General features: G+C 41.1%; 1 protein-coding gene across 3 annotated transcripts in view; it reads left to right on the forward strand.

Annotated features, from left to right (window-relative positions):
- Positions 1-26,581, forward strand: part of syne3 (spectrin repeat containing, nuclear envelope family member 3) — a 38,358-nt gene that overhangs the window by 8,070 nt on the left and 3,707 nt on the right. For all 3 annotated transcript variants that reach the window (XM_034857658.1, XM_034857660.1, XM_034857659.1), the window contains exons 5-17: positions 819-974; positions 1,871-2,221; positions 4,247-4,383; positions 4,947-5,121; positions 7,138-7,320; positions 9,916-10,059; positions 11,036-11,170; positions 12,968-13,129; positions 15,640-15,812; positions 17,486-18,005; positions 19,808-19,951; positions 21,486-21,671; positions 22,777-22,827. In XM_034857658.1, coding sequence (XP_034713549.1) covers positions 819-974; positions 1,871-2,221; positions 4,247-4,383; positions 4,947-5,121; positions 7,138-7,320; positions 9,916-10,059; positions 11,036-11,170; positions 12,968-13,129; positions 15,640-15,812; positions 17,486-18,005; positions 19,808-19,951; positions 21,486-21,671; positions 22,777-22,827 — 2,517 coding nt within the window. The remainder of the gene's footprint in view (positions 1-818; positions 975-1,870; positions 2,222-4,246; positions 4,384-4,946; positions 5,122-7,137; positions 7,321-9,915; positions 10,060-11,035; positions 11,171-12,967; positions 13,130-15,639; positions 15,813-17,485; positions 18,006-19,807; positions 19,952-21,485; positions 21,672-22,776; positions 22,828-26,581) is intronic.

The raw sequence follows: 26,581 nt of genomic DNA on the forward strand, positions 1-26,581 counted from the left end.
TGTGTCTATGAGCACATCCAGGCGCTGCATAGGGAGAAAAGAGATTATTGTTTTCTGAGTTTCAGACGGCAATGATTTGCATTCAGAGGAGAGATACCGTTGGATTAGTCAACAGTAACGAATGCATGCCCGCTGCGTTCCTCGCCCATGAGCCTGTCAGATTTTAAATCCAAACCCATCTTTATGGACCCACGTTAGGGCTGTGCAATGAATCAAAACTTTAAAAAACGATTTATTTTGCACATTACGTTTTGCAAATAAACTCCTATTTTGTTTTGTGTTCAGAATGGGGGGGGAAAGAAACTTTTTAACGGGAAAGGTATAGGGGGAAATTTCACACTTCTGTGTTTTTACTGTTTGTTTGTTTCACTGTTGAATAAATGCAACATCTTTCCAAAAGTCAACGAGTAATGGTGTTAAATATTCATGATTTCAATTCTGACCATAACGAGCAGGCCTAATCTACCTGATGCATTCACATGAACACACTATCTGCTGGCAAAGCTGCACTTTTCAGTCCAAATGGGAGTGTTGTGATTTAAATAATGCTTTGTTCACGGGATGGTGTTTTCTGAAAACGCTTCCCGTCTGTGAACTATCTTTTTGGTAATCTCTGTGTTCTTATCTAAAACGTCACCGTGCTATCAAAAGTCTTTTAGTTGAGATAACAGACAACAGATGTCAGTGTCACAGGAGAATACAAATTCACTTTCACGCTGCTCACTCAAATGCACAACTATGAAGTCTGTGATGTGTTTTGATGGATGTTCATTGGTTTTGAACAAGTGCGCTGCTAAATATTCTCCTGCTGTGCTTAGGAGCGTTTGTCGCTGCTTCAGAAGATGGCGGAGCAGCACCAGACGTACCAAGGCTGCGTTCAGCGGTTCCAGTCCTGGCTGCTGTCAAAGACCAAGGAGCTGAGTGATCTGATGGAGAGGGAGGATAGAGCCGAGAACAAGCTCAAAGCCGTACAAGTGAGTCGCACTAAAGCCAAATTAGGAAGCTGCTGTTTGATCTCTCAACTCTTTTTTTCTATTTTGTCTTTATCAGTTTATTTTCAGCGAGAAACAGGAGAGAACTCTATTTGGATTTTGAATAAATATTTCCAGCTGTGTGACATGCACTTATTAACTCTAATACTATCCAACAAAGGGAAAGTACATATAATTATCTTCATGGTGAAAGGTGCCATTACAGCATGACATCAAAAGACCATAAATGGATGGATCCAATTAGTGTGGTCTATAGAAGTAATTCCCAACCCCAAAGCTAAAAGTACTGTCTAAGGGGCTGCAATGCTAAAAGTACTGACTAAATGATTGAAATAATTAGCTAAACGTAGCGGATAAGTGGTTCAAACTATGGTAACTATTGCAGACCAAACCAAAGAAAATATCGACAGTTCAACAATTATGAAATACATTACATTTTAAATTGATGAATATTGATGAAATTGGGGTATTTGAGTTCATCTGACAGGCCTGGGGGGGGGGGGGGTACCTCGGTCAAAAAAAAGGTTGGGAACTACTAGTCTATAGCATCACATAGTAATAGAAAGCAAATAAGAACACTCCAGTATTCATTAATTCTGTGTACCCTTTACCCTTTAAATCTGATTGTTAGTCACAATTATTTCATGTTATAAAGAAATACTCTGAATCTAAGTTTTATATATATTGTTCCAACTTCGTCTTTGTTATCCAAGCCAACACTTTTTTTTCTATACCTTTTTTTATTTTTTTCGTCACACACAGTACAATGTAGTGGACTTTAAGTTGCTGCATTTAAAGCCACCCTAATTATCAGGAGCAGTGGACAGCTATACCTACAACATCCATTGTAATGTTTTCTTCCTCTGCCATTGTGCTAGGCTCTGGACGACAGCGTGGCCAGCGAGGAGAAGACCCTGCAGCATATCGAGGGGTTGGCGGAGATGGTGCGAGGCAACACCTCCCCCTCCGGGGCGGAGGTAGTGGTGGAGGAGGCTGAGGAGCTGAGGCTGGGCTGGCACAGGCTGAGGCAGGGCCTGTGTGAGACGGAGGAGGGCCTGAGCTCCAACCTGGACTCCCACAGTCAGTACATGACCAGATGCCTGCGGCTGGGAGAAGACATTGGCCACCTCAGGGTGCTGCTGCAGGGGCTGGACCAGGAACTGGAGGAGGGCCACGAGGCCGGGGACCGCACCGAGGAGCAGATGGTGGGACAGTGGAGGAAATACACCGTAGGTTTTTCTAAACTTATCAGCAGTATTAAAGTTGAGTGGAATTGTAGTCTAGATGCAGGAAATCTATTGTGCATATGTATTGGTGGCTACTAGGGTTGCACAATGTGAGGAAAATATGCAATAACGAACTTGCGAGACGGAACAGTTATTAAAGAGTACTTATTTCTGCATTTCTACTGCTTTCAGTGTTCTGCTTAAATACAACAACCTGGATGTTGAATTTAAAACCAATGAAAGGAAATCATTTCCAACCTTGTTTTATTGAACAAATTGATAATTTAATATAAAAGGCGCCAATAAAAAAACAATGACACTTGCATTTTAAAGTGCAGTTTTTTAAGATTTTTTTCGGGGGCTTTTTCCCTTTTTATTAGATAGTGACAGTAAATAGACAGGAAAGAGGAGCGCTGGGGGGTGACACGCAGCAAAGTGCCGCAGGTCTGATTCTAACCCAGGCTGCTGCAGGACTCAGCCAACATGGGGCGAACACTCTTACTGGGTGAGCTAGAGGCCGCCCCTTAAAGTGCAGTCTTACTTCTATACTGTCTTCTCCTAGTGCGGCAGGAAAAGACACAAGGTCTCATTTAAAAACGTGGCGTACACACAAAACGGGTCCAGAAATGTGCGTACACCACTTAGCGCGCAAAGTTTGAGCGCGTATAGTGCGCAATGACAAAAGGGTTGCTATGTGTATAGGTATATATGTGAACAGCTCATGACTTGGCCTGAAAAAAAGTCCAGTCAAAAGATTTTTTTCCACTTTAATCCCTGCTGTAAATGTATTACATTGTCAACCAATTCTAGGAGTAAACACTGAGAAAAGGAAGACTATATAATAAAATAAAAATCGAAATAAACCAATTTCCTTTCCAGCATATAAAATATTTGTCCTGCCCCATTATCCGTTCTTCTCTTCTGGTTACTCGTTTTTGTCATTTTGATGCCTTTACACCTTCAATAAACACATCTTGTCCCTCTTAGAGGTGATACAATCTATACCATCACAGTATATCTTACCACCTTATCTCACATGCCTGATGCACTGGAAACCTGAGTCTCGCTGCCCTGTCAGTGAAGATGCTTTATCACTTCAGTGGATCCACTGAATGCCTCAAAGAGGTGTGGTAAAGTTATAATCTCATTCTGATTTCTATCTGGGTCACTCAGACTGCGAGACATGCCACGTTCATCTGGATCTCTCTTTGTCTGGCAAGATACCGCTGGCTGTGGATTAAGAAGCAGCATTGTATTGTGTAAAAGTGGGAAATGAATGTGACAAACTTTGCCTCTATGGAGTTTAGATTTATTATGTTTGGATGTACATGTTTGCATGCTTAAAAGGAGAAACTTACACTTTGAGTCCACTGTGTCTTGGGACCCGCGGAGCTGCTATTGTTGGGTGTGACTGGAATGCTAAATGATATGTTGGACTCATCTGTCAGTCATCTGCTGCAATCTAGACGGGCTCGCACCTAACTGTAACAAAACCGGTTTTTACTTTTTGTTTTATACGTGAAATGGATTGTAAACAACTCCAGTTCATCTAAATTTCTAACATGCCATTGTAGCTGAAATATTTTCCTCCTGAGAATTGGCATTGACAGGTAATGGTAATAAATGCCAAACCTTTTTAGAGAACATGCTCCAGTAATGGCCCTAACCTTGAAGAAAATACAGTTTTATTGCATTGTTGTTGAAAATGCAATTTGATGTTTCGACCTGAAAAAGAAAACTGTTCTGTAATGTCCTTCTCCTAGCAGGTTAAACATATCCACCTCAAATGTGTTCAGAAATCTCTTAAGAATTTCTCATTAGTAAAGCTTTTGACTTTCCATCAAACGAGTTTTGTGGACATTTTTGTAGTCCTTTCAGCCAACCGAGAGATATTGTGTCCGTCAAGGGAATTTCCCATAACTTCAAATCCGAAGTAACACTAGTAGACTCACTTTTTGACTACTTATGGTCTGAATGAGATAATATGAACCACTCACTTTGCTTGTGTTCCTTATTTGTGTCTTGCAGGGTGTGAGGAATACTCTGGCAGGGGAAGAGTCGCAAGTGGAACTACTCAAGGCTCAGCTGAAGGAGCTCTTCAGGTTCTCGGAGGACTCGCGCCACCTTTCAGATGATGTCCTGGCGGTTGTCAAAGAACATCAGAGGTCTGTGAAAAGAATCCTACCGCTGTAAAAAAAACAAAACAACAACAACAACAACAACCTTCCAGTCAAAACCTTGTGGGGGACTACAGATGAAAAATAGCCTTTGGGCTAATTCTGTCATTTTCAACCCATGTACAGTACAATCATGCAATTTTATTAAATTGCACTGTTCCTTCTGAATTGGATATGCCATATTTTCACATTATCGCCCCAAAAATCCTAGATTTTAATAGTCATTAGCCACACAATAGCCACACAAACTACTGTAGTAAAAACATGTATGCATGAACCAAGGTGGCTCACACACTTTTATTATTATTATCTCCCTTAGTAAAAACCTCTTATCATACATTCATCGTGACTACAGCGCATGATACTAGCTTCACCCCTTCCGTTTCTACCCTTCACAATAAAAGCCCAAATTAAAAGGCTAGTTTAAATTTGTGTCACACTAAATCCATGCTTAAAAAGAAACATTATGTAACTATATCCCCTTAAAATGTCTATATAACCCCAATGTTGTTTTGTCCATGTTATAAATGTCTTGTGTCCTCATGTTGCAGTGTGAAATGCAGAGTGACGAGGCTGTGTTCAGAGTCCGAGTCGGGGCTGAGAAGCATTCTCCAGGATCCACTGCTGGTCTACTCGCAGTGGAGCCATAAGGTCTCTCAGGTTCTGGAGGCTTCTGCCGATGTTACTGACTTCTCCCACATCGCCATGTTGGTCCAGACCATCGAGGTAAAACACACCTTTCCTGAAAGAAGCCGTAATGATATTATTTTAAAATGTATACATAACGTGTAATGTGAAGGGGTGACGCTCCATAGTGATGAACCTACAGAGAATCCTCATAACTTTGCCCGCATACAAAACAACCACATTATAGGCCGAGATACACGATGAGACTATGGCTTTACTTTTGTTTCAGTTGTTGCCCATCTAAAACAAGCTGGATTCAGCCGAGGAGATCAATTCACCGCCTTCTTGCTTTTGTTGGCAGTTGGATCAGGCTCATTAGATCTAATCGTATAGTAGTCCACTATAAGGGTTCACCCCTACTGATTTCAAATCAAACTTCTTTGAACTGTGCTCCAACCCTTTCTAAATTACACAGAATACAGGATGCCAGTGGTTGCCACACATCTTTGATTATATGTCTTAAATACATGCATATTTTATGGAACTGTGAGAGTTATCTACAAGACAGAGAAAGATAACAAGTCTGATTGAAGTCTGATAATGTCTCTGATGTCAGGGAATTTTACAGATGAGTCATCACAGATAAATTATAATATATATTCCCTTCCTCTTCCTTATATTCCTCTTAAAATATATAGTCATAATATACATAGAGGTATGGTAGTTCAAACACAAAACACAGAAATACCGCTGAACAATTCATCCTTTAACTCAAAATTCAGTGGCATTCGGTTCAATTGTGGCTCTATTTGTTGCATCAGAGACTCAGTGGGAGCTCTGACAAGTTCAGCTCAGACACCTGTTCACGGGGCATCTTTGTTGCATGTCAGCGTCTGCTTTCTCCCAAAGCTTCCCTCTACAGTTACACAATTACAAAACAGTGGGGGGGTAATTGTCACTTAATACATTGTCTTGAATTGGGATGCACTGTGTCTCGAAGGGTCACCAAGGAAATAAAAGGAGAAAAAAACAGACAAAAGGAGGAGGCTGGTAGCAGGTCAGTGCAATAACATGTCTGCTATCTCCCTGCTGCCCCCACAACCTTCAAAAAAAAAGATCAGAAAGATTTTAACTCCCAATTTTAAGTCTACAGTCAAATAAATTTCAATGTCAAAGCTTGTGTAAGAGTTGCATCACTGTGGCAGTACTGGTGTAAGTATACGCATGAAAAGTCTGTAAGTTCCGACCGTAATTCTGTATGGAGAGATTTTCCGAGGTTTAATTTAAAATGTGTGAGTTACTACCCAACGTTTCGAGTTTCATGTGGCGTATTAGCACGGGATCAGTGAAGCTTGCCTATACTCAAATTTAGTGACATATTTGTACTCCGAGAGTCGGCTACCTGGAGGCGCACGGAGGACGGCCAGTGCGAGGCCGCCGCACTCTGGTCCGTGTTCCGTATCTTTTTGGGCTAGGCCCGATAGAGGTTACCAGAGGCGCATTCCCTATCATCGCCGCCACGGCGGCAACCACACAGCATCGCCGTCTGCCCTCGCACGAAGCCACATGGTCGATTCCCACGGGATTAGGATCACAGACAACCTCCCTACTTATTACAAATAATAATAAATACTAATCCTGTGTGATTTGGGCTTAGGGGTGTGAATCTTCACTGGTCTCAAGATTTGATTATGATCATCCTGTCAACGATTCCAATCAATTTGATATCATGATGCGTCATCTCAATATTATTATAAACTGCTATACATGGTTTTTATTGACAAAATTCAAGCAGATATATATATATATATATATATACACACACATTTATATTGTACATAAAGTATATGCAATAAAAAAGGGGAGTCTTTTTATTGCATCTGCTCTTAAAAATAGGCACTTCCTGAATGCAGCGGAGTCTGAACACCGCAGACAACAGACAAAAAGATAAAAAAAGAAGAAGGAACGAGTGGAAAATCAACAAGCAACATTATTAGGCAGTAATTTATTATGGTCTGTCACTACGTCAATGTGGAATTGTAGAAATGCGATGCTAAATTTCAACACCACTGCAACAGACTTGATGTGTTCTCCTTTCTGTTCCTTTTGTTTCAGCGTCTGCTGAAGGAAAGTGTCCAGCTGCAGGAGCGTTTCACTCTGCTGCAGGAGAAAGGGGACCTGCTGGACTCGGTCTTCGGTCCTGAGAGGTCTGACAACTTGCAGGGCGAGCTGATTTCTAATGTAAGGGACCGAGAGCTGCTGCACACTCAACTGCTGCAGAGGAAGAGCAGGCTACAGGTACCAACACGCTACTGTCATTCATTCATTTGTTCAGTTCCTTTCATTCACAAAAGACAAAGACAAGTACAGTCATAAGACATAATGCAGATGTGAAGTGGGACATCCTAGCTATTTGAAGCATGTGTAAAGAAGTTTTTTTAAAGGTCCCATATTATACTCATTTCCAGGTTCATACTTGTATTTTGGATGGAAGTAAATCTCTTTTTATTGAATTTCGAAAGAAAAAAATTGAATTTCTACTCAATATTTCTACATTGACATCACATATCTGAATTGTTTTGCCTCTTAAAGTAACTCTTCAAATTTGTAATTGAAATCTTAAAAAAAAAAAGAAATTCTCAGTTCATCCACCCTCTAATTTTGGAATTGAGCAAAACAAAACATAAATAACTTAAAGAGCTGACATTTTAGCCAAAAATTGTGCTTACAGTGTTACCTTGGCCAATGTATTAGTCTAGTAGCCGACTAGGTGAACCCGGAAATGTTGAGAAAACCAAAGTTTTATCGCAGAAATGTGAAGTATGGGTCCCCAGTATACTTAAACTGCTGGATGCTAATTTGCATATGTTGAGCAATTAGCATAATTAGCATTATTAGCTTAATTGTGCATTTTGACCACATGTTTGCACTCTATGGCCAATTTCTACAATATGTGAGTGGTTTTAGAGGTTTTAGAGGATGCTGATTTCATTTCTGGCATTGTCAGATTTCAAAGAGCTAATCTTAGGACATGTGATTCATTTCGGAAAATTCTGATTATTACTAATTTTATTTTGTTTTAAATGTGATATTTGAAGACGTCTCTCTATTGGTTGGTTTTTAGTCATGGGTTGTAGCAGCAGTCACGTTATGAGATTTTTTAACACCGGTCACACTTGTTCAGACACTTTTTTTTTTTATGCTGGCTGTTTTTTGGTCTACAAAGCTTCGAAAAAGTATTAGCATTGCACTCCTATAGCATCCTCCTATATCCTATATGCCACTGCGCAGCCAGCAGTTGAGTTGAGATTCAGGTGTGTTTATGCTAGTAGCAGCTTATACATAGCCTGGAGGATCCTGCCTGCATCAGAGATGAGCAGTGGGCTATAGAGGTCTGGGACATACAGAAGTATTCAAAACACCAACCGACGCAGACTCAAGTGACATTTATTAGACTTCACACAGCTCCCTCTGGAGACACTAAAAGGTTTCTACTACTCTTTCACACATGCAACAGAAGTCCCCAGCACCTGGAAAGACACTTTGATGTGTGAAATCAGTTGTAGGACAACTAAATATTTTAGATTTCAGTTTTCTCTCACAATTGTCAACTTTCAGAGCACATCCTGACAAAAAGTTAGTGTTATTAGATTAATGCTAATGTATAATTTCCAAATAGTGTTTGAAAGATGTTAAGTGTGCAGTAATAGTTAAGATTTTCAAAGCTCCATGCGCACGGGCGGCTGTGGCTCAGTGGTGGAGCGGTTGCCTGCCAATCGGAAGGTTGGTGGTTCGATCCCTTGGCCCTGCAGTCATTGTCGAAGTGTCCTTTGGCAAGACACTGAACCCCGAGTTGCCCCCGGTGCTGCGCATCGGAGTGTGAATGTGTGTGAATGTTTATCTGATGAGCAGGTGGCACCTTGTACGGCAGCCCCGGCCACAGTGTATGAATGTGTGTGAATGGTGAATGTTTCCTGTAGATGTAAAAGCGCTTTGAGCAGTTGTTAAGACTGGAAAAGCGTTATATAAATACAGCACATTTACGGTGTTTGTGTGTGTGTTTGTGTGTGTGTGTGTGTGTGTGTGTGTGTGTGAGAATAACATGCCAAACTCAAAATCACTAATATTTGTAAGTATTCTTTTTCATTTATTTGTTTATTAGACAGAGACAATGTTAATTAATCAACAGCAAAGTGAGTGTCATCTGTTGTCCCTGGTTAGCTTTAAAAATGGCAACCTAAAAAAAAAAAGAAAGTTGCGAGCGGCGTTGAATCCGGCTGTGCATTTCCGGCACTCAGAAACTGCAAATCGTCAGCAATGAAAAGGGAAATCCTTGCTGAGTCATATTTACAGTATAAACAAATAGTTTCTTAGAGTGATTTGACATTTTCATTTCAGAAAATAACTCCATGAAATTTGACTGAGCACAGGATGTTTTGGGCAAAGGACTAGTGTGGAAATGTGAATTGCTAACAAAAAATGTAAATGTGCTGTATTTAAATAGCGCTTTTCCAGTCTTAAGGACTACTCAAAGCGCTTTTACATCATACAGGAAACATTCACCATTCACACACATTCACACACTGTGGCCGAGGCTGCCGTACAAGGTGCCACCTGCTCATCAGATACACACTCACACACAAGGGCAACTTGGGGTTCAGTGTCTTGCCCAAGGACACTTCGACATGGGACTGCAGGGCCAGGGATTGAACCACCAACCTTCCGATTGGCAGACAACCGCTGGGTGTCTTTGGTAGAGTGGTAGAGGAGTGGTAGAGGAGTGGTTGAAAACAAAGTGGACATCCTCCTCATACAATGCTTCACTATACAATATACAGACAACACTTAATGATTTATCTGTTCATTCATTCACCCCCTCTCCTCCACTCTCAGGGCTTAATCTCAAGAACCAAGGAGTTTGGTGACGCTGCAGAGTTGATTCGCTCCCGGCTGGCCAGCCAACGGGACCAACTGGTGGCAGCTGACGGCCTCCAGCCTGACATCCTGGCTAAGAAAAGCCAGTCCGACCAGTTTAGGGTGAGTTTAATCCCAGACTAAACCAGGGCCAAATCAACCCAGATGTGTAGTGGAACACAAGAGGCTCTGTGTACACCGTCGCTTTGCATCCTCCAGCAGCTCAGGCAGATGAATTTAAATCAAGTGTTATACAACTTCTCTAAAGTTACAGTACAATACTGTAATATAGTTGAGAGCGATTCAACTTTTGGGGAAACGCAACCCAACGTCACGCTGCGGTGACCGGTCATGTAACCGGAGATCAGACTTGTGTTTAGAGGCGGTGTTAGAGTCCCGTACAGAAAACAGGAAACATCACTACCTTGACCGCTGCCCCGAGAAAGTTAAAACACTATGATGGTAAAACTGCCAAGGAGCTGCCATTGAGTGTGGTTGGAAATGTCAAGATCTATAAAGGAACAGCCGAAAGAAACGGCCTTTGTGAACTATAATGTCTACATTTGCTACATTGGGGGGGTTAAATAAGACAACAGGACTTCCCCCATGGTGGCCAATATTTTTGACATATTTGCTGTTGACTCGTACTGAAGCTTCGAAGCACACAAAATGGTATTTGGTACAGCCCTAGACAACAGTGCTACTAGTGCACACGTGCTTGATGGAATGAAGTTACACAGTCTGATCCATAACTAGCAACATGAATAAAGCTCGGTTTCAATTTGAACATTTAACATCACAGTCATTTGTAAGCAAATGTGGTAGCTGTGGTGTTGTTACTGTACGTGCACACCGCCGCCGGCTTGAGCTTCAAAGTTACCGGAAGTCATTGATTTTCAATGGAAATCCGTGCAAATTCGTCGCTGTTGGTGGGTTTACACCTTTTGCCGTTTCTAGTCACTGGGGGACCATGGGCAGGCTGGGGGAACGCATATCACTGTTAAAAAACCTCACAAAGTGAAATTTTCTGGTAGTTGGGCTATGTTGTGTTATTTCCCTTGGCGTGCTGTCCCACTGTGTGTCTTGTGTGTGTCCTCAGGCGATCCAGAAGGAGTTGGAGGACTGTGAAGTCCACATCACAGCGCTGGAGACTCTGGTCTCGTCCAGTCAGAACAACAGGACTCAGTTTGAAAGGCTCCATGCTGACTGGAAGCATTTGCACAAGGCAGCCAGGGTGAGACTGGAGAGGGGGTTTCAAATGGATAAAGTTCTGCCTCATTTGATTTTCACATATGCATCTTCATGTCGCGTCTGCCAAGTAAATTATTATACTACACACAACTCAGCAGCAACGCACACACAGACTACAGAACTCACGGAGCAGAAGAGGCCTTTATGTAAAAACTGGCGTTGCAGTATACATCCCCCCCCCCCCCCCCCCCCCCCCATGTATTCATAAATATAAAAATAGATAAATTAAAAAGTTTGCCGGACATCATCATGTTTGGGGTTTAATTAATAAAGGCTTATTTTTAAGTACATCAGCCACTGTAGGGCTACCATAATTATAAATAATTATATGGTGTATGTATGCATATATAAATGTACTTTATTTTCATTACAATAAATAAATCTTCATTGATGGCATTTGAGCATATGCATATAATAAAACATGTTAAATTATTTTGATTTGGCATTGGAAGTAATCAGACTTCATCTGTAAGCAACACTAACGTTAAAGTGCAACATGAAACAGAAGTAAGGAGGTCTCGGAGCTTGAACTGGACATTTTAGGTTTTTGTGGTCTAATAGAAACCTTACCTGACGTCTTCACTGGTCTCATCTCTGCTTGATGCCATCGCCGACCTCATGTCCGTCCCATTCCCTCCTTTCCTGTGTAGCTGTGTTCTTCTCCACTAAGACAGATTGTCAAACAAACCATTATGTAATATATTTTCCATTTTATTAATAATATTAAGAAATACATCTGTTGATATCACGTGGCTCTCCCTACACTTCCACCTAATGTGAGACCTACCTGTTCCCTTCCCTTCTTTCCTGATCCGCCATCCTCACACCTGAATGAAATGAACTCACTGTTAAATATAGCAGCCATAATTCAATTCTTAAATCAGCCTAGTGATGGCATCAGATTAGACAGCTATTATACAGTGAGGTGGTGCTGCTGTTGAAATTACATTCCCATTTCGGATTTTAAAATGTTCAAATGTGGAGAGCCAATTAGCAGACCTTTTAAAGAGAGAGAGAGTTGTGACCCTGTAATTACAGCTTCCATGTCACCCAACAGATGTAACTATAGCCTGTATGTCTGTCAGCACAGCTAACATGAACAGCTAATGGTACAACTAAATCAACTGATTCCATGGAAAACCAGAGTTATTGCATTAGTTTACATATTCTTGTCATTTATTGTACAAGCTACCTTATATTTTCCAGTTTTCAGCTCAGTAACCTCAGTTTTACATATTCTAAGCTAGCCGTAGGCTAAACCCCACGTGGCTGCTACATTCCCAGGGTTAGCTAATGCTAGCTAGTCTGTTAACGTGAATACCTGCAAGCCTCCAAGCACAAACGTCACACTTTAAATCTTACCTGTTGCCTTTCACCATCCACCACCCAAAATGTGACACTTTTGCTCACAAGCCCTCCACTTTGCGTATGAGAACTCACCAAATTTTGTATGATTTCATCCAAAATAAACTGTCAGCATGATTCTCAAGTAGACTGGCTCCATACAATACAACATGACACCAACACTGGACCCTACTCAGACTAAAAAACTATCTATTTTCTTTTTCTGAAGTGAAAGAGTACACTGGTCTGTTACAATGAAACATTTACACAAGGCTAAAACAAGCACGATGATTTATTTTGATGTCTTGGTAAAAATTAGTTCTACAATACTGTAATGGAAAGTTACTGTTTGCATAGAGGCAACTGTTGCAGATATTTCCGATGCATTTTTCCCCAGCCACTGAAAGTCCAGCTGATCTGTTTCTTTGGTTGGCAGGTGAAGCTGCGTGAGAGGGAGGAGAGCATCGCAGACCACGAGAGCTTTCACGACAGCCTGCTGAACATAGAGAAGTGGCTGATGATCATGAAGCAGAAGCTGGAGTCTTTCCATAGCCCCACGGGAGAGTGGAGCATCGAGGGCCGGCAGCATGAAGCTGAGGTGGGAGGGTGTGTGTGTGTTGTGTGTGTGTCAGTCTTAAGGCCTTAGTTTTATATTACTGTAGGATTTGGAAGGGGTTGTTCACAGAGGTTGTTTTTGATAATTTTTTTATTGCGAAAGGCACAAGATCAACAGTATTACACATCAGTTTTAGCCCTTTTCTTTTTTTTAAACCCCCTGTTTCTTAACACACACACATAAAATGTAATATAATCCAAAAGTAAAATCAAAAAACTGTACCTGTACCCCCCTAACACCTTCTGGGGGCAAGCTACATCCTATGAGCAAATTTGTAACGTATTAGTTGATGATCTGGATTCTTGGATGTACTTTCCAGACTGTGTCCCAGTGTCTCTTCGACATTTATAGCAGCTAAGTCCCGGTGCCATGTGCCTTCTACTGGCAATCATTTGCCAGGATCAGGAATACATTTGTAAAGGGTTGTTCACATTAATGGATATATGACAGTTGCCAGTTCTTAAATGAAGTGTGGATTGAGTATTATGCTGTTTTTTTTTTTTTTCTAAGATTATGCTTAGGGATTTTTTTTGCCTTTTATTTTAATTGATAGGACAGCTGTAGACAGGAAAGGGGGGAGAGAGAGAGAGAGAGAGAGAGGGTGGACGTTGACATGCATCAAAGGGCTACAGGTCGGAATCAGCCCTAAGGGCTGCTGGGGTAAGGACTGAGCATTGGTGCAATAGTTGAGCCCCATTGAGTTTAGTATGTGTGACTGAGTTTAAACATTACCTCCTCTAACCAGCCTTCATGAGATGGTGGAAAAGACCTTTTTTGTTTGAATTATATTGCTATGCAACAGCCCGGGTCCTTGTTAACTCCCTGTCAGTTGAGGTCATTCACATACACCGCAACAGGAAATACACCGGGACACGTTCAGAATGTTTATGTTTATTGTAAAGTAGTCTATGGACAGAATCACTGGACGAGAAATGGCCGTTGATTTGAATTGCAGAGAAACATTTGTTTACTTCTGTGCTCATTTTCAGCCGTAACTGTTTGAAGATGTGAAGTCAAACACGGTGGTCCGACCCATCTGATGTTACTGCTGTACTTATTTTCTGTACTGTCATGCCTTGCTAGCGTCTTTGATAAACCAAATCTAACATTAGAAACAGCAACATCTCACCGCCGGGCGTCCTGACATATAAAAGCATCAAACATGCATTTTAGATGAATGGCATGAGAGTATATCCAGTTTTACACCATGTAGGCATAGACCTAAGGTTACGTTCGTTAATAAACTGTTAATCTGATCGTCGCTCATCTATCAGTATCAGACTGCTAGACAGTGGCAATATCTGAGGGTTTTCATTTAATTAAATGTATTTATTTATAAGGGCAAAGCACATTAATTAACATTTCTGTAAATGTGCCAACTTTTCAACTGCAGTCCTTTGGCCAGATGTTTTGTTAATCCTTGCTCATCCCTGACTCTGGCGCAGCTGCCGAACGCATGAAAGGGGAAACACTGTACATAGGATTTACCCGGCTGATTATGCAAAGCCACCAGTATGGCCCTGTAATATTCCTACAAGTCATCGAAACATGATTTAAAATGTCATTTCATCATGATACAGCCGAGACGTGACGTCTACAGTCTGGTTGAGCATGCTAGGGTTCCTTGTTTAATTTAGAGATTTTGAGAAATTCTTGTGGTGTGGAAATCAAGACCCACAGGTGTCGGGGGTTCATGTTGGCTAAACTCGGGAATTAATTCAGATCACTTTCTTGCGCTTTTGATTTCAAATCACTGATTAATTGTCTCATCAACCAGCTATGTGAAAGAACTGATGTTATATCACACAGTGACTTAGCGATGACCCCAGTCATGAATTTTTAGTGGGAATCCCAAGGAGACTTTATAATTATAGTCTTCATTATTACACTGACCTACCTGCCAATCTCACCTCAACTCAATCTCATCACATCTGCATTTTATTAACTCAGAGCATTGTTATAAGTGGCTATAGTACTTTTCAGGAGCTCTACTCTTTTTAAATTTCAACAATCTACTGTATCAATAACTCAGTCTAATCAGTCTTATCAGCCTGAAACAGACACCACAAGTGTAACCGAGAGGAGAAATTCATTCCAACACAATAACACTCTTTCTAGTGTGTGTATGCACAAATTATACCGCAGGCGACGGAGGAATAAGTGCGCTTCACCTCAGACAGGACTTTATGTGTTGAAGTTTAAAAAAAGAAAAGTTCATAATTTTATCATCCAGCCACGAGACAGTGAGTGTTGGAAAGCAGCGATCAACAACCTGTGACCGTTTCCTTGGTCGACATCACAGCTGAGCCAGTGTTAAACACAAATGTGTAGTTTAATTTACTCACCATGTTACCTAAAGTGTTTCTCAAACTCTGTATGGATTCATGGCAGCTGCATCTAGATTGCTGCATGATTAAAAACAGTCTGGCTGTTGATTCTCCATAGCTGTTGATCCCCTCTCTGTGATTGAAGTGCCATGTCGTTGTCCACAGAGAGCCCTGGGAGAGTTTCCAGAGAAGGAGCTTCAGCTGCAGCAGATGGAGGTCCAGGGTCAGGGGGTTTTGGAGAGGACTTCGGAGGAGGGACGGGTCCACATTCTCCGAGACATACAGCGCCTGCGCGAGTCCTGGTTGGCCCTGTACAATATGAATCTCAATCTTCATAGGTACGTGAACAAATTAGTGTTTGTTTTGCAGTTTGGTGTGTTAAGTGTGTAGCGATGGTAAGAGACTATCACAAGGCTCAGTTACAATCACAGGTCACTCGGAACTGTTTTGTGTAAGAAGTCTGGACAAATCGATCAAAAGAAGGGAAAATATCATGCATTTAAAAAGATGTATTTATTAAGTACAGAGTTAAGAAAAAATCTCACTGATGGGCAATGGTTTGATAATGATGGTACTTGTTTTTTGTTATTTTTCTTAATAGCTAGATGAATTAGCACGTACATTGTAGTAGTAGTTTTGTATTGAATGAAATGGTCTGTTTGATTTATCTTGTTGGACTTTGATTTTGTTGTAGTAAAGACTGGGAATGGACCTGATAATCCTATGTCTTCTACCTATCCCTTTTTGAATGGGTGTAGTGTTATGTTGAAATTCAGTTTTTTGTTGTTGTTATTGATCATTTTGTTATTTGTTTATTCATTTTAGATATAACCAAAAAAAAGTGTAGGTCTAGAACACACTCTATAATTTATAAAGTCCTAACAATTCTATTAATTCCCCTAAGAGCAAACATATTGCGACAGTGGAGAGGGAGAAACCTCGGCCAGACCCAGGCTCTTGGTAGGCGGTGCCTGTTGGGGGTGAACAGTGGCACAAAGAGTCACAATAAAGATAATGTAACAGTGAATAAAAAATGGTAGTAGATCATGTCAAAGCAGACATGAACTAGCACAAAGCGCTCAACTAAACCAAATTAACTCAATAGAAACTAACTAGGAGTAATTAAACAAAACCACAACAAGGTCCTGGTTTTATACTCAAGGTAAACAAAGCTTGATGCTGTAATAAGCCCCCAACATCTCCCCCCAGGCAGCCCTGTGACCGTTGACTCCAAGGACATTAACCCTAACCATTGCCTAATCCTAGTGCTGCCTGGAAGGAGACGTTGAGGATTTAAAACACAGATAAACGCAAACGAGTCCCCAACATTTTACGACCAGTTCAGGGGCCACAACAAAAAAGGGAAATGCACAGCCAATAATAATAATAATAACAACCAAAGTGACATTTATTAAACTCTAGTGCAAACGGAAAGACGTTGAGGTGTGGTTGTCAGGATCAGGGATATTCAAGAGTGCCAGCACTGGCGAGAAAGACATTAGAATAATTGAAATAAGATGTTAGGGAAGCCAAGCTATTGTTTTTGTATTACATAGACACATGTTTTGAATCGTGAACATGATGTTTAATATCAATACTTGAATACTTTGTGCAACAGTAACAGCTGTCTTTGGCCACTTATTGAATGTTGCTTTTACATTTAGCTACCAAGGAACCAAGTGTGGTTTGAAACCACTATGTCTGGTAGACGTTTGGCTGTTTACAAAGTTTGCAGCTACATTTCAAATTGAGATTCTCTTGTCAAACGTATTGTGGAAAATGCTGTTTTAAATGTCATGAATAAACATTTAGGTTCAGTTACTGGAATGATATTCTCTCTTTCTGAACGTCCCCTTATTGCTGCTCAAAGTTTTATGTCAGAAAAAAACTTTTTGGAGAAAAGAAGAAATTGGAGGAGCTTTTCCCACTTTATAGTGATTGTGATGCATTAGACTTCTAGGGGATGAGCCAGTGAGTTATTAAAACACTTCTCTCTTTCTTTCTCTCCCAGACTGCTGAACAGCTCCACAGAGCAGTCAGAGACTGACTTTTGGAGCGTTGAAGGCCTGTCTGTAGACAGCCCCTCTCTTACAACAAAGTTTAGCCCGCGGAAGGGAGACAATCCAGTCAGGGCAGAAGGCTCCATGAGCCAGAGAAGCCAAAAACAAGACAAGCCAGCTGAGCTATATGAAGCCTTGGTTGGCTCTGCACCTGTAAGAGGAGGAAGCCTGGAGGGACAGGCAGCAGAGGGGGTGATGACAGGGCAGGGCTATTTGAACCAGGACCATGGGGGAGGTCACCTCATTCTGACTGGAAAAGACCATAAACAACTCAGTCCATCCAAGACAGGCAAGCACAGTGGACCCTCCTTTAAAGGAGACCAAGTAGATTCCTCTGCTTGGGGCATTTTCAGCAGAGCGGGTCCGAAAGGTTCCAAAGACTCCGTTGCTGACACCATCAGTGATGAATCAACAGGGGCCGGCAGCAGCATCTTGGCCGGAGACAGAGGTGGAACAGCTTTAAGCACAAAGGTAAGCTGTGGTTAGGGGCAACGAATCAGAAACTCAATGTTTATGGTGTCAAATCACAACCACAAAGACTTTCAGATAGTGAAGGTCTATTCCACTCTAAGATGTTTACAGAGACAATTCCCCCCAAGAGCAAGCATTTGGTTTGACCGTGGTTAGTAAAAAATCGTCCTTTTTTCAGACAGAACTTGGCTCTTGTTGGGTGCCCATCTGCCACTGCGGGTTGGGAGACAGAAATAGGGTTGGGTACTGAAACCCTAAATGGTCGGTATCTATCAAACACAGAGTTTGCCTCGTCTTAGTGCCATTTAAATGCCTGTGCTGCTCTCTGATTCTCCGAAACAGATGTTACAGGCAACAGAAGCACCACTGCATACAACACTAGTTAACATTAAACGTGTTATTGGTATTACATTTTAGTGTGAAAAAATATCATTACCAGTGCCTAGCCATGTGCAGTCAAATTCGCTGTGTACACTTGGAAGGAATAACTGCACATGGCTAGGCACTGGTAATGACATTTTGAGCATGTTTAGAGGCTAAAAACGTGCTTAAACCTTGCCCTGTTTAAGCCTGTCTAACACGAGGATAACTCGGTGTAGTCATTTGTCTCGCTACTTTCAGCACTACACATAAAAAAAAAAAAAACAGAGCTACATGTTGAAACTGACCGTAATTCTCCTTTTATGATGTGCTAAATACTTCAATGCTTGTTAGTTTAACAGGCTGTTGAAAAACATTTCACCATAGCTACTTCATTGATTTCATCCCAAACTGATCCAGTGAACTGATTCAATCTGCTGAAAGTATTTCATGAGTTGTTAGGGCAATGCTCTCTGGGCCCCGCAGTCAGCTTCTTTTCTTAAATCTTTTATTCAACAAACCAGAATTTTCAAGCACACACTGGTTCATTGTTTGCACAGGTAATTTAACAGGAAGGATTTTCTTTCCCATGTCAGATTAGGGAAATATGAAGCATCCATTCACAGAAATGACATAAAAGCCCCTGCTGCCTGTCAAGGCTGAACCACAGATGCACATTCTACATGGCCAATACTGTGTAGAAAATCTTCAATGTTGACAAAAGGATTTATACTATTCTACTATGAATGGAAAATGAGAAGAAAAAGAATAATCTGGAGCTGGAGATGTCTAGGAAGAGACTCCATTGTCTGTCTGCTGTGCAGCATATCTTAAGTTTTATTATCACAGCGCAGTATTTGCAGTCCTGCATGTCAAATAGTACTCCATTAATATGAAAAGAACTTTTACAACAGATCTTTTGACATATGAAAGTTGTGACAATCAAACTGCAGCAACTGATCCATCCAATCGTCAACAGCTAGATAAGTGATCATTTGGGCCATTAGGCATCACCAAGCATCTCAAATTAGCAACGAAAACCAATCTGGTTCAGAAATCTCGACCTAAGCTCAATTACTTATTACCACTAGTTTTACACTTAGTTTTGGAATTCATGGTCGTTAAACTTCATGAATTATTTTGACTAATGGTTACGGAGGGAACATGTGTTGCTGGATAATCAAAGCCCTGTTTCGTGTATGGAACCATCCTTGTTATTTTTGGGCAATTTGGTTGAAATAAACCCGTATTTGTTATAAAGAAACTTTGAAATCGGGCCAAATTTGAGAGTACAACAGGAGGGTTAAGCACTATAATTTGTAAGCATTTCACATTTATTTTGCTGTATAAGAACGCGGCTGGTCGCGAAGGGAGGTCAGGGTAGATACACATGACCTCAAGTGTTTGTTTGTGTTGTGTATGAGTTGTTTGTGGTTTCACAGGCGGGTACAGGACGGTACAAATCCAAGAAGAGGGAGTTTGAGGCCTGGCTGTCCAAACAGAATGAACTCCTATCAGGGATCCTCTGCACCAAGGGAGCAACACCCGGCGCCAAAGAACTCAAGATCCAACAGGACACACTCAAGGCGAGTTTCAGTTTTACTAAATTTTTGAAGGCAAATTATGTGTCAAACCAAGTATTAAGTATTGTGGTGCTGCAGAGACGTCCCGGCCTACAAATCCTATCCTACAGACAAAAAATCTTTGTTTAGTACAGATCCTTGCGTTAATCACACTACAATAATTTTTCATATTTCATATTTTTCGATGAATATTAGAAAATTACACAAAAATGAACTTTGCTCCAATATTGCTAATCATATCTCAATCACAGTCAGATAAATCCCGATTAGATATTTTCCTCATATCATGCGGCCTTAGAGTGATAAATTGGAATTGCATTTAAAGTGATAAATGATGCCAAGTACTCTGTATCCCATTTTACAGAAAATAAATAGTATAAAAAAATAAAATGCTCTTCCTAATGCTCTGTGATGTAAACGATGTGAAGGTACTGCTCAGGTTGGTCACCTGTGGTGTGGATATGTCTGTCTGCGTAAATGGGATAAGAAACCTTATGTATGAATGTATGAGTAGATGGAACGGAGGGGTCAACTTTATAATCCATGCACTAGTAAATCCAACCAAAAGCTGCACGTTATACTTCACACTGTCTGTATATTCACGTTTCTGACGTCACATTCTCAGGAAGCACAGTCTGCACAGAACTAAACTGATGTGCAGATGCAAGCTGTTAGTAGTTTCTTTATGTGTAAACTTGTCATTTCACACTGAAATTCATTTTGCGTTCCCCAAAGAAGCTCTGCGCAAAAGAAGGAAACTTCATACAGCGTTAGACAATAATTACACATATAGTATAAAGATTGAGACATATCAACATCCATGGCAAGGGAACATGTTACATGATATCCTCGGTACCAGATCTTAATTGGCAGAAAACTGATTTTGGTTTAGCAACAGTATAGACTGATGTATAAAGGAGTTCCTGAACCTGTTGTATCTAAAGAAAGGGACTCTCCTGTTCAAAAGCAAAAGTTTGGTCATTTAATACATGCACTGAGTCAGAAGAGATATTACATTGTTGGGTAGTTTATCTTATATTAAAACATTGTATTTAATAAACTTCAAGTGTTTGTGTGCAAACATCTACATTTGTAAAGTAACTAAAGCTGTCAGATGAAGTGCAGTAAAAAGTACAGTATTTCTCTCTGAAACGTAGCTTAGTAGAAGTAGAAAGTGGCATGAAAGTAATCTACGAGTACCTCAAATTTGTTCTTAATTACATTACTTGAGTAAATTTACTTTCCATTACAGCAGATGTGTACGGTTAGGGAGTTTCGGGGGGAGAGGGTGCAATGGTGAAAGCTCTATCACCCCAGGTACGATGCCAAAGAAAGAAAGTAGTGCACTTTTTCTATCAAAATATATCAATGATTAGTCTTTGCAGTCGTTAAGACTAGAAAAGCGCTATACAAATACAGCACATTTACATTTGCAGCTCTAGTTCTTTTGCACCTTAAGTTGCTTGTTATTTAGACACCATGAGCTTCCTGTTCTAGTCGAGCATAGCTAAGCGTCTCGGCTTTGTCCCCGGTGCAGGCTCTGAGGGCAGGTGTAGCCGGAGGTCAGGACCAGTTCCAGCTGTTGCTCCAGGAGAGTCCGGCCAGTGAGGCTGGTTCTGGACCGGCAGAAGACGTGGGTCTGGAGGAACTCCGCTACCGCTGGATGCTCTACAAGTCCAAACTGAAGGATGTGGGCGACGTCCGGTCCAGGGCTGGCAGCAAGGTGAGAGGAGAGCTGACCATGTAGAGTGAAAACAGCTTGCATTTCAATTCTCAGATAATTGCTTTTAAGGCTTTTTGTGCACGTTTGCAACAATCCTAAATGGGGTGAATAGTATCAGAAAATTAGATTGTAGAAGGGCTGCCCCCTCTTAAGGCCAATTTATGCTTCTTTGTTGAATTGACGGTATAGGTACACACATAGGTACGTGGCGATGCATACCCTATGGCATAGCCTGACGTGCACTTCTCAAAACAATTTAATTACACATCACGGCGCTGCACGTTGCTCTGCCGCGTTGCATTTCCTTCCCGACTAATTTCCTCGTTCTCCTTTTCCATTAACACCATGAAATCAACGAGAGGGTTAACTTTTCCTGTCGCAGATTTCCCACCTTGGTCAGAAAACACAGACACTTATTTTCTCTCACTATGACTCTAGAGTCGGCACTCGCTCCGTCACACACACACACACACACGCCGGCCCTGCCATTAGAGATCAACACAAACACCGACACAAGTATAAACTTCTGGCCACATACTTACATTTAAAGTGATGCTTTTTGCATGTTTCATTGAGGAGAAACTTATGTTTTACAGATCTGTCAATATAAATCAATTATTCAACAAAATCAGGCTGTGTGTTAGTTGTGATGAGCTGTCATGGGATTCCCCCGTTCGGTGCACTGTTGTTTTTTCACCACAAGGTGGTAGTGCAACATCATTTGTAGCACTGCTTGTACTGTAAAGGTTTGGATTCCCTGTCTCACATCTGGAAAGAAGCTGCTGCACAGCACACTGGATGCTGATTGCACAGTGTTCTCCAGATGTGGTGGAACCAAATACTGTAAACACAGTTTACTATTTATTCTCTCTAATTATATGTATTTATTGTTTGATTATCGTTAGAGTATATTGTACTTATCCCACCATCCCTTGCTGCTGCAACAGTGTAAATTTTCCCATTATGGGATAACTAATCATAGACATCATTGTTGCCTGTGCAACATGACACTAAAATGACACCTATCAGTTCAACAGTGTTGTCCTGCATGAGTCAGTGCTGTAGTTTGATGTTTGTAACTCTTCTTTATTTCACATCTCTGCAGAGAGTCCAAGCAGAGCTAGAGGAGCCGCCCGTCGCTGCAAAGGTGCAGAAGGTAACAACAATTTTAGGATTTAAAAGAGAATACTCAAAATAACATCACAATTGTTGCAAAGAATTATTATCAGTATCCATTTGCTCAATACTGAGAGTAGAAGAACCATGATCAATCACCCAAAGCACTGGAAAATATGAAATTCCTCCAAAACATTTGCATTCATTTTATGTAAATGTAATCAGTTTCACACCACGTCTTCGCTTACATTAAATGCATTTATACAGTTAAGTATATTTTGTCACGTCCTTTACTTGTGAATAAGAAGTGCTTTATTTGAGCTGTTTAGTTTACTGACTTTCATGTAATTAACTGTGGAGAATGAAATGGAAATAGAAATAGAAATTCTTATGCCGCATAAACGCCTGTAGTTAAAAAACTTTATACAGCTAGTACTCTCTTAAGTGGCATGCATGTATTTTAAAGTACTCAGAGATCATTGATTATAGATGTCCACACAGTTGTGGAATATAGCCGTGTCTAATGCCTCCTTCTTATTAGTGTTGGGCTCGTGGAACATCCACCTGAACTGATTTTGCAGAAATGGATTTTCAGGGGGAAAAAGACAGGATGCTGACAGTTACAAAAAATAAATGCACTTCCATGTTGCTCTTTGTAGTTGTAGCATTATTTGAGGCTAATGTACTTGTACTCAATTCTTGCTGTTCAGAGTTTGCACCTTCATGGCTGAACGCCCTTATTGGAAGTCGCTTTGGATAAAAGCCCCCTATTACTTTTATTAAATGTAGTGTAATGCTCCAAAATGTGGTGGACCTGGTCAGACCTACACAGAGGGAGAACAGCAGCATGCTGGAAGTACCGTTGCTCCGATGGAAGAGAGCAGCAATACAATAGCATACAGAACAACTGATCCACCTGGGAATCAGGCTGCCTTTCCTAATTATTTGCACTATGGATTGATCTGTCTATTTGTCTGATTTATCCATAAATCGTTTGGTCTATAACGTGTCAGAAAATAGTGACCGTGACCTTTACAATTCCTAAAAACTATCTTCAAATGTCTTAATTTCAACCAACAGTCCAAAACCCAAATATATTCACTTTAGAGGGATATGTAAGAGACTAGAGCAACACATTGGTCTTTTAAATATCAGATAAAAACCTACCTTTTTAGACAGATGTTTGGTTGACCTGTCTCCACTTTATGTATTTATGTGGTTTTAATAATAACAGTAAAATAGTCAAATTGATTAATCAACTATTTGCTTCAGCACTTAGAGGAGTACTAGAAGAGTAAGTTGAAGTTCTGCTTCAGCACTTAGAGGAGTACTAGGAGAGTAAGTTGAAGTTCTGCTTCAGCACTTAGAGGAGTACTAGAAGAGTAAGTTGAAGTTCTGCTTCAGCCCTTAGAGGAGTACTAGGAGAGTAAGTCGAAGTTCTGCAGATGGCGCTCTTTCTTTGTCTTTTAAGCCGTGGTGCCTATCGCTGTTTATCATAAAACACCCAGTTCTCAGGAACAAAGGTACATAACATGTTTTCTTCCTGTGTAATGGAGGAGTAGTGAGGCAAAATGACCTGCTCTAATTCATAATGTTTGGGTCCGTCTTAAAGATTTAAGACATTTAAAACCTAAAGAGTGCTCGCGTGCATTCATTTGACACATTGAAATGTCCCAGAAGTTTTTTGGGCTGCGGAGAGTCAAGCACCTGACCTGACCACCCAGGACTGGCACCAAGTCAAGCATATCAAACCAAGCCCCCCTCAACCCTTCATTTATTCATTCAGTGAGCAGATGAAAGCCTGTTGACCCCTCGGCTGAAACTGCCCTTAAAACATTCCTGTGTCTTTTCACACGCTTTTTACAGGAGGAGGTTTCTGCCCCTGCTCGCTTTTATCAGCCTTTATCTTCAGGGAAGGGCGTTTGATTATTTTATTGACTCGATGCTTTGTTGAGTCACGGCATTTTTTTTCTTCTTCTTTCTAGTGCCACGACGCAAAAACACCCACCATAAAGTAGCTACTTATGACTTTGCCTGATTAAATGAATTGGTGTGCTGGGAAAGTCTCTCTGAATTTAAGGTTCTTATAAGACCCTGTTTACATGTACATGGTTATTTTGACAATCGGAGCCATTTCCCTTCGTTTTGCCCTTTGTTTACACGCACAAACAAATTTGCCTCTAAAAAAGTGGTCTTTATAAAACCCTCCGACCAGAGTGGAGATTTTGGAAATCTTCGATTGCATGTAACCTGAGACAAACGGAGGTTTGGGCAGCCAAGGAAGTGAGGAAGAGAAGGGAGAGGAAGTGATTTGTTGCTGTTGTTGCTTTTTTCGGGATTCTGATTGGCTAACGTGGGCTTGAGCTTCTTGTTACACTGCCACCTACAGGTTTGAAATGCTCTTGATGGCATATATACAGAGATACGTGTAAATTAACACTTTTCTGAGAACTGACAGCTGTGCACCATGTTATTTTTGAAACCGGAGAGGTTGATATGTCTGTTTATGAAAATGGCCGTACTCGTGTAAACGTAGTCTTATTTTTTGAGTCTTTTAAATCGTGATATAATGTTTGATCGGAATAAATTGGAGAGATAAGTGGAACTAAAGTGGTAGTGAACAACAGACGGTGCTCTGTGGTTAGGGGCCATGAACAAATCCAAAAGACATCAAGGAAGAACCTAAAGCAGTGGTCTTCAAGAACTATTCTTTTTTTTTAAAATGCCTTTAATACGTCTGGTACATTCTCAATAGAATGAGATTTTAACAACTTCAACGTGTTTCGGCGTCCAGCCTTCTTCAGGAAGTAAGGGAGTAACTTCTGAAGAACTTGTGCCTTGTAGGACTCTAACGATATGCGATATGAAACCGACACTCAGATCCAAAAACCTGCATCGCGCTGTGAGAATGCAGATTTGTAACAAACCCCCTCCAACTCCCAGAGTTATCTTTCCTATCCAGATCCTAAAATCATATTTATCATACCAGCACTAACTAATGTAGTGTCTGGTGTGTGCACCAGTGTTTTGTAAAGTTAATATTGTTCTCTGGTGTTAAGTTTATACAGGTTTTTAAAATGTTTTTTAATGAAAATATCTTCTTTTTTTCTCAATCTCTCTCCTTCCCAAAACAATTGAGGTTTGAATTGAATCGTTGGTCAGAAATCGTGACACGGACCAAATCGTGGGTTTGGTGTGTCGTTACAGCCGTAGTGCCTTGGGTTCTTCCTTGATGTCTATTGGAAGAAATAATGTGCATTTATTTTTGGAATGACAGGAATCTTTGTTTGTCAGCTCAACAGTATACACCCTGTGTTATTGTTTTATGTGTCTAAGCTGTCAAAATGTAGTTTAACGTAGGACGTAATGGACCTTTGTCCCGTGGATGTTTGTCATATGGAGATGTGATTAGTTAGTTTAATATCCTCTTCTTTGTCACGTCCAAAATGGGTTTCCTCAGGAGGGTGGCTGGCGTCTCCCTTAGAGATAGGGTGAGAAGCTCAGTCATCCGAGAGGAGCTCGGAGTAGAGCCGCTGCTCCTTCGCGTCGAAAGGAGCCAGTTGAGGTGGTTCGGGCATCTGGTAAGGATGCCTCCTGGGCGCCTCCCTAGGGAGGTGGTCCAGGCACGTCCAGCTGGAAGGAGGCCTCGTGGAAGACCCAGCACTAGGTGGAGAGATTATATCTCCGACCTGGCCTAGGAACGCCTCGGGACCCCGCAGTCGGAGCTGGTTGATGTGGCTCGGGAAAGGGAAGTTTGGGGTCCTCTACTGGAGCTGCTGCCCCCGAGACCCGAT

Source organism: Etheostoma cragini, chromosome 20, assembly GCF_013103735.1.
Source record: "Etheostoma cragini isolate CJK2018 chromosome 20, CSU_Ecrag_1.0, whole genome shotgun sequence".
Classification (NCBI taxonomy): Eukaryota; Metazoa; Chordata; class Actinopteri; order Perciformes; family Percidae; genus Etheostoma; species Etheostoma cragini.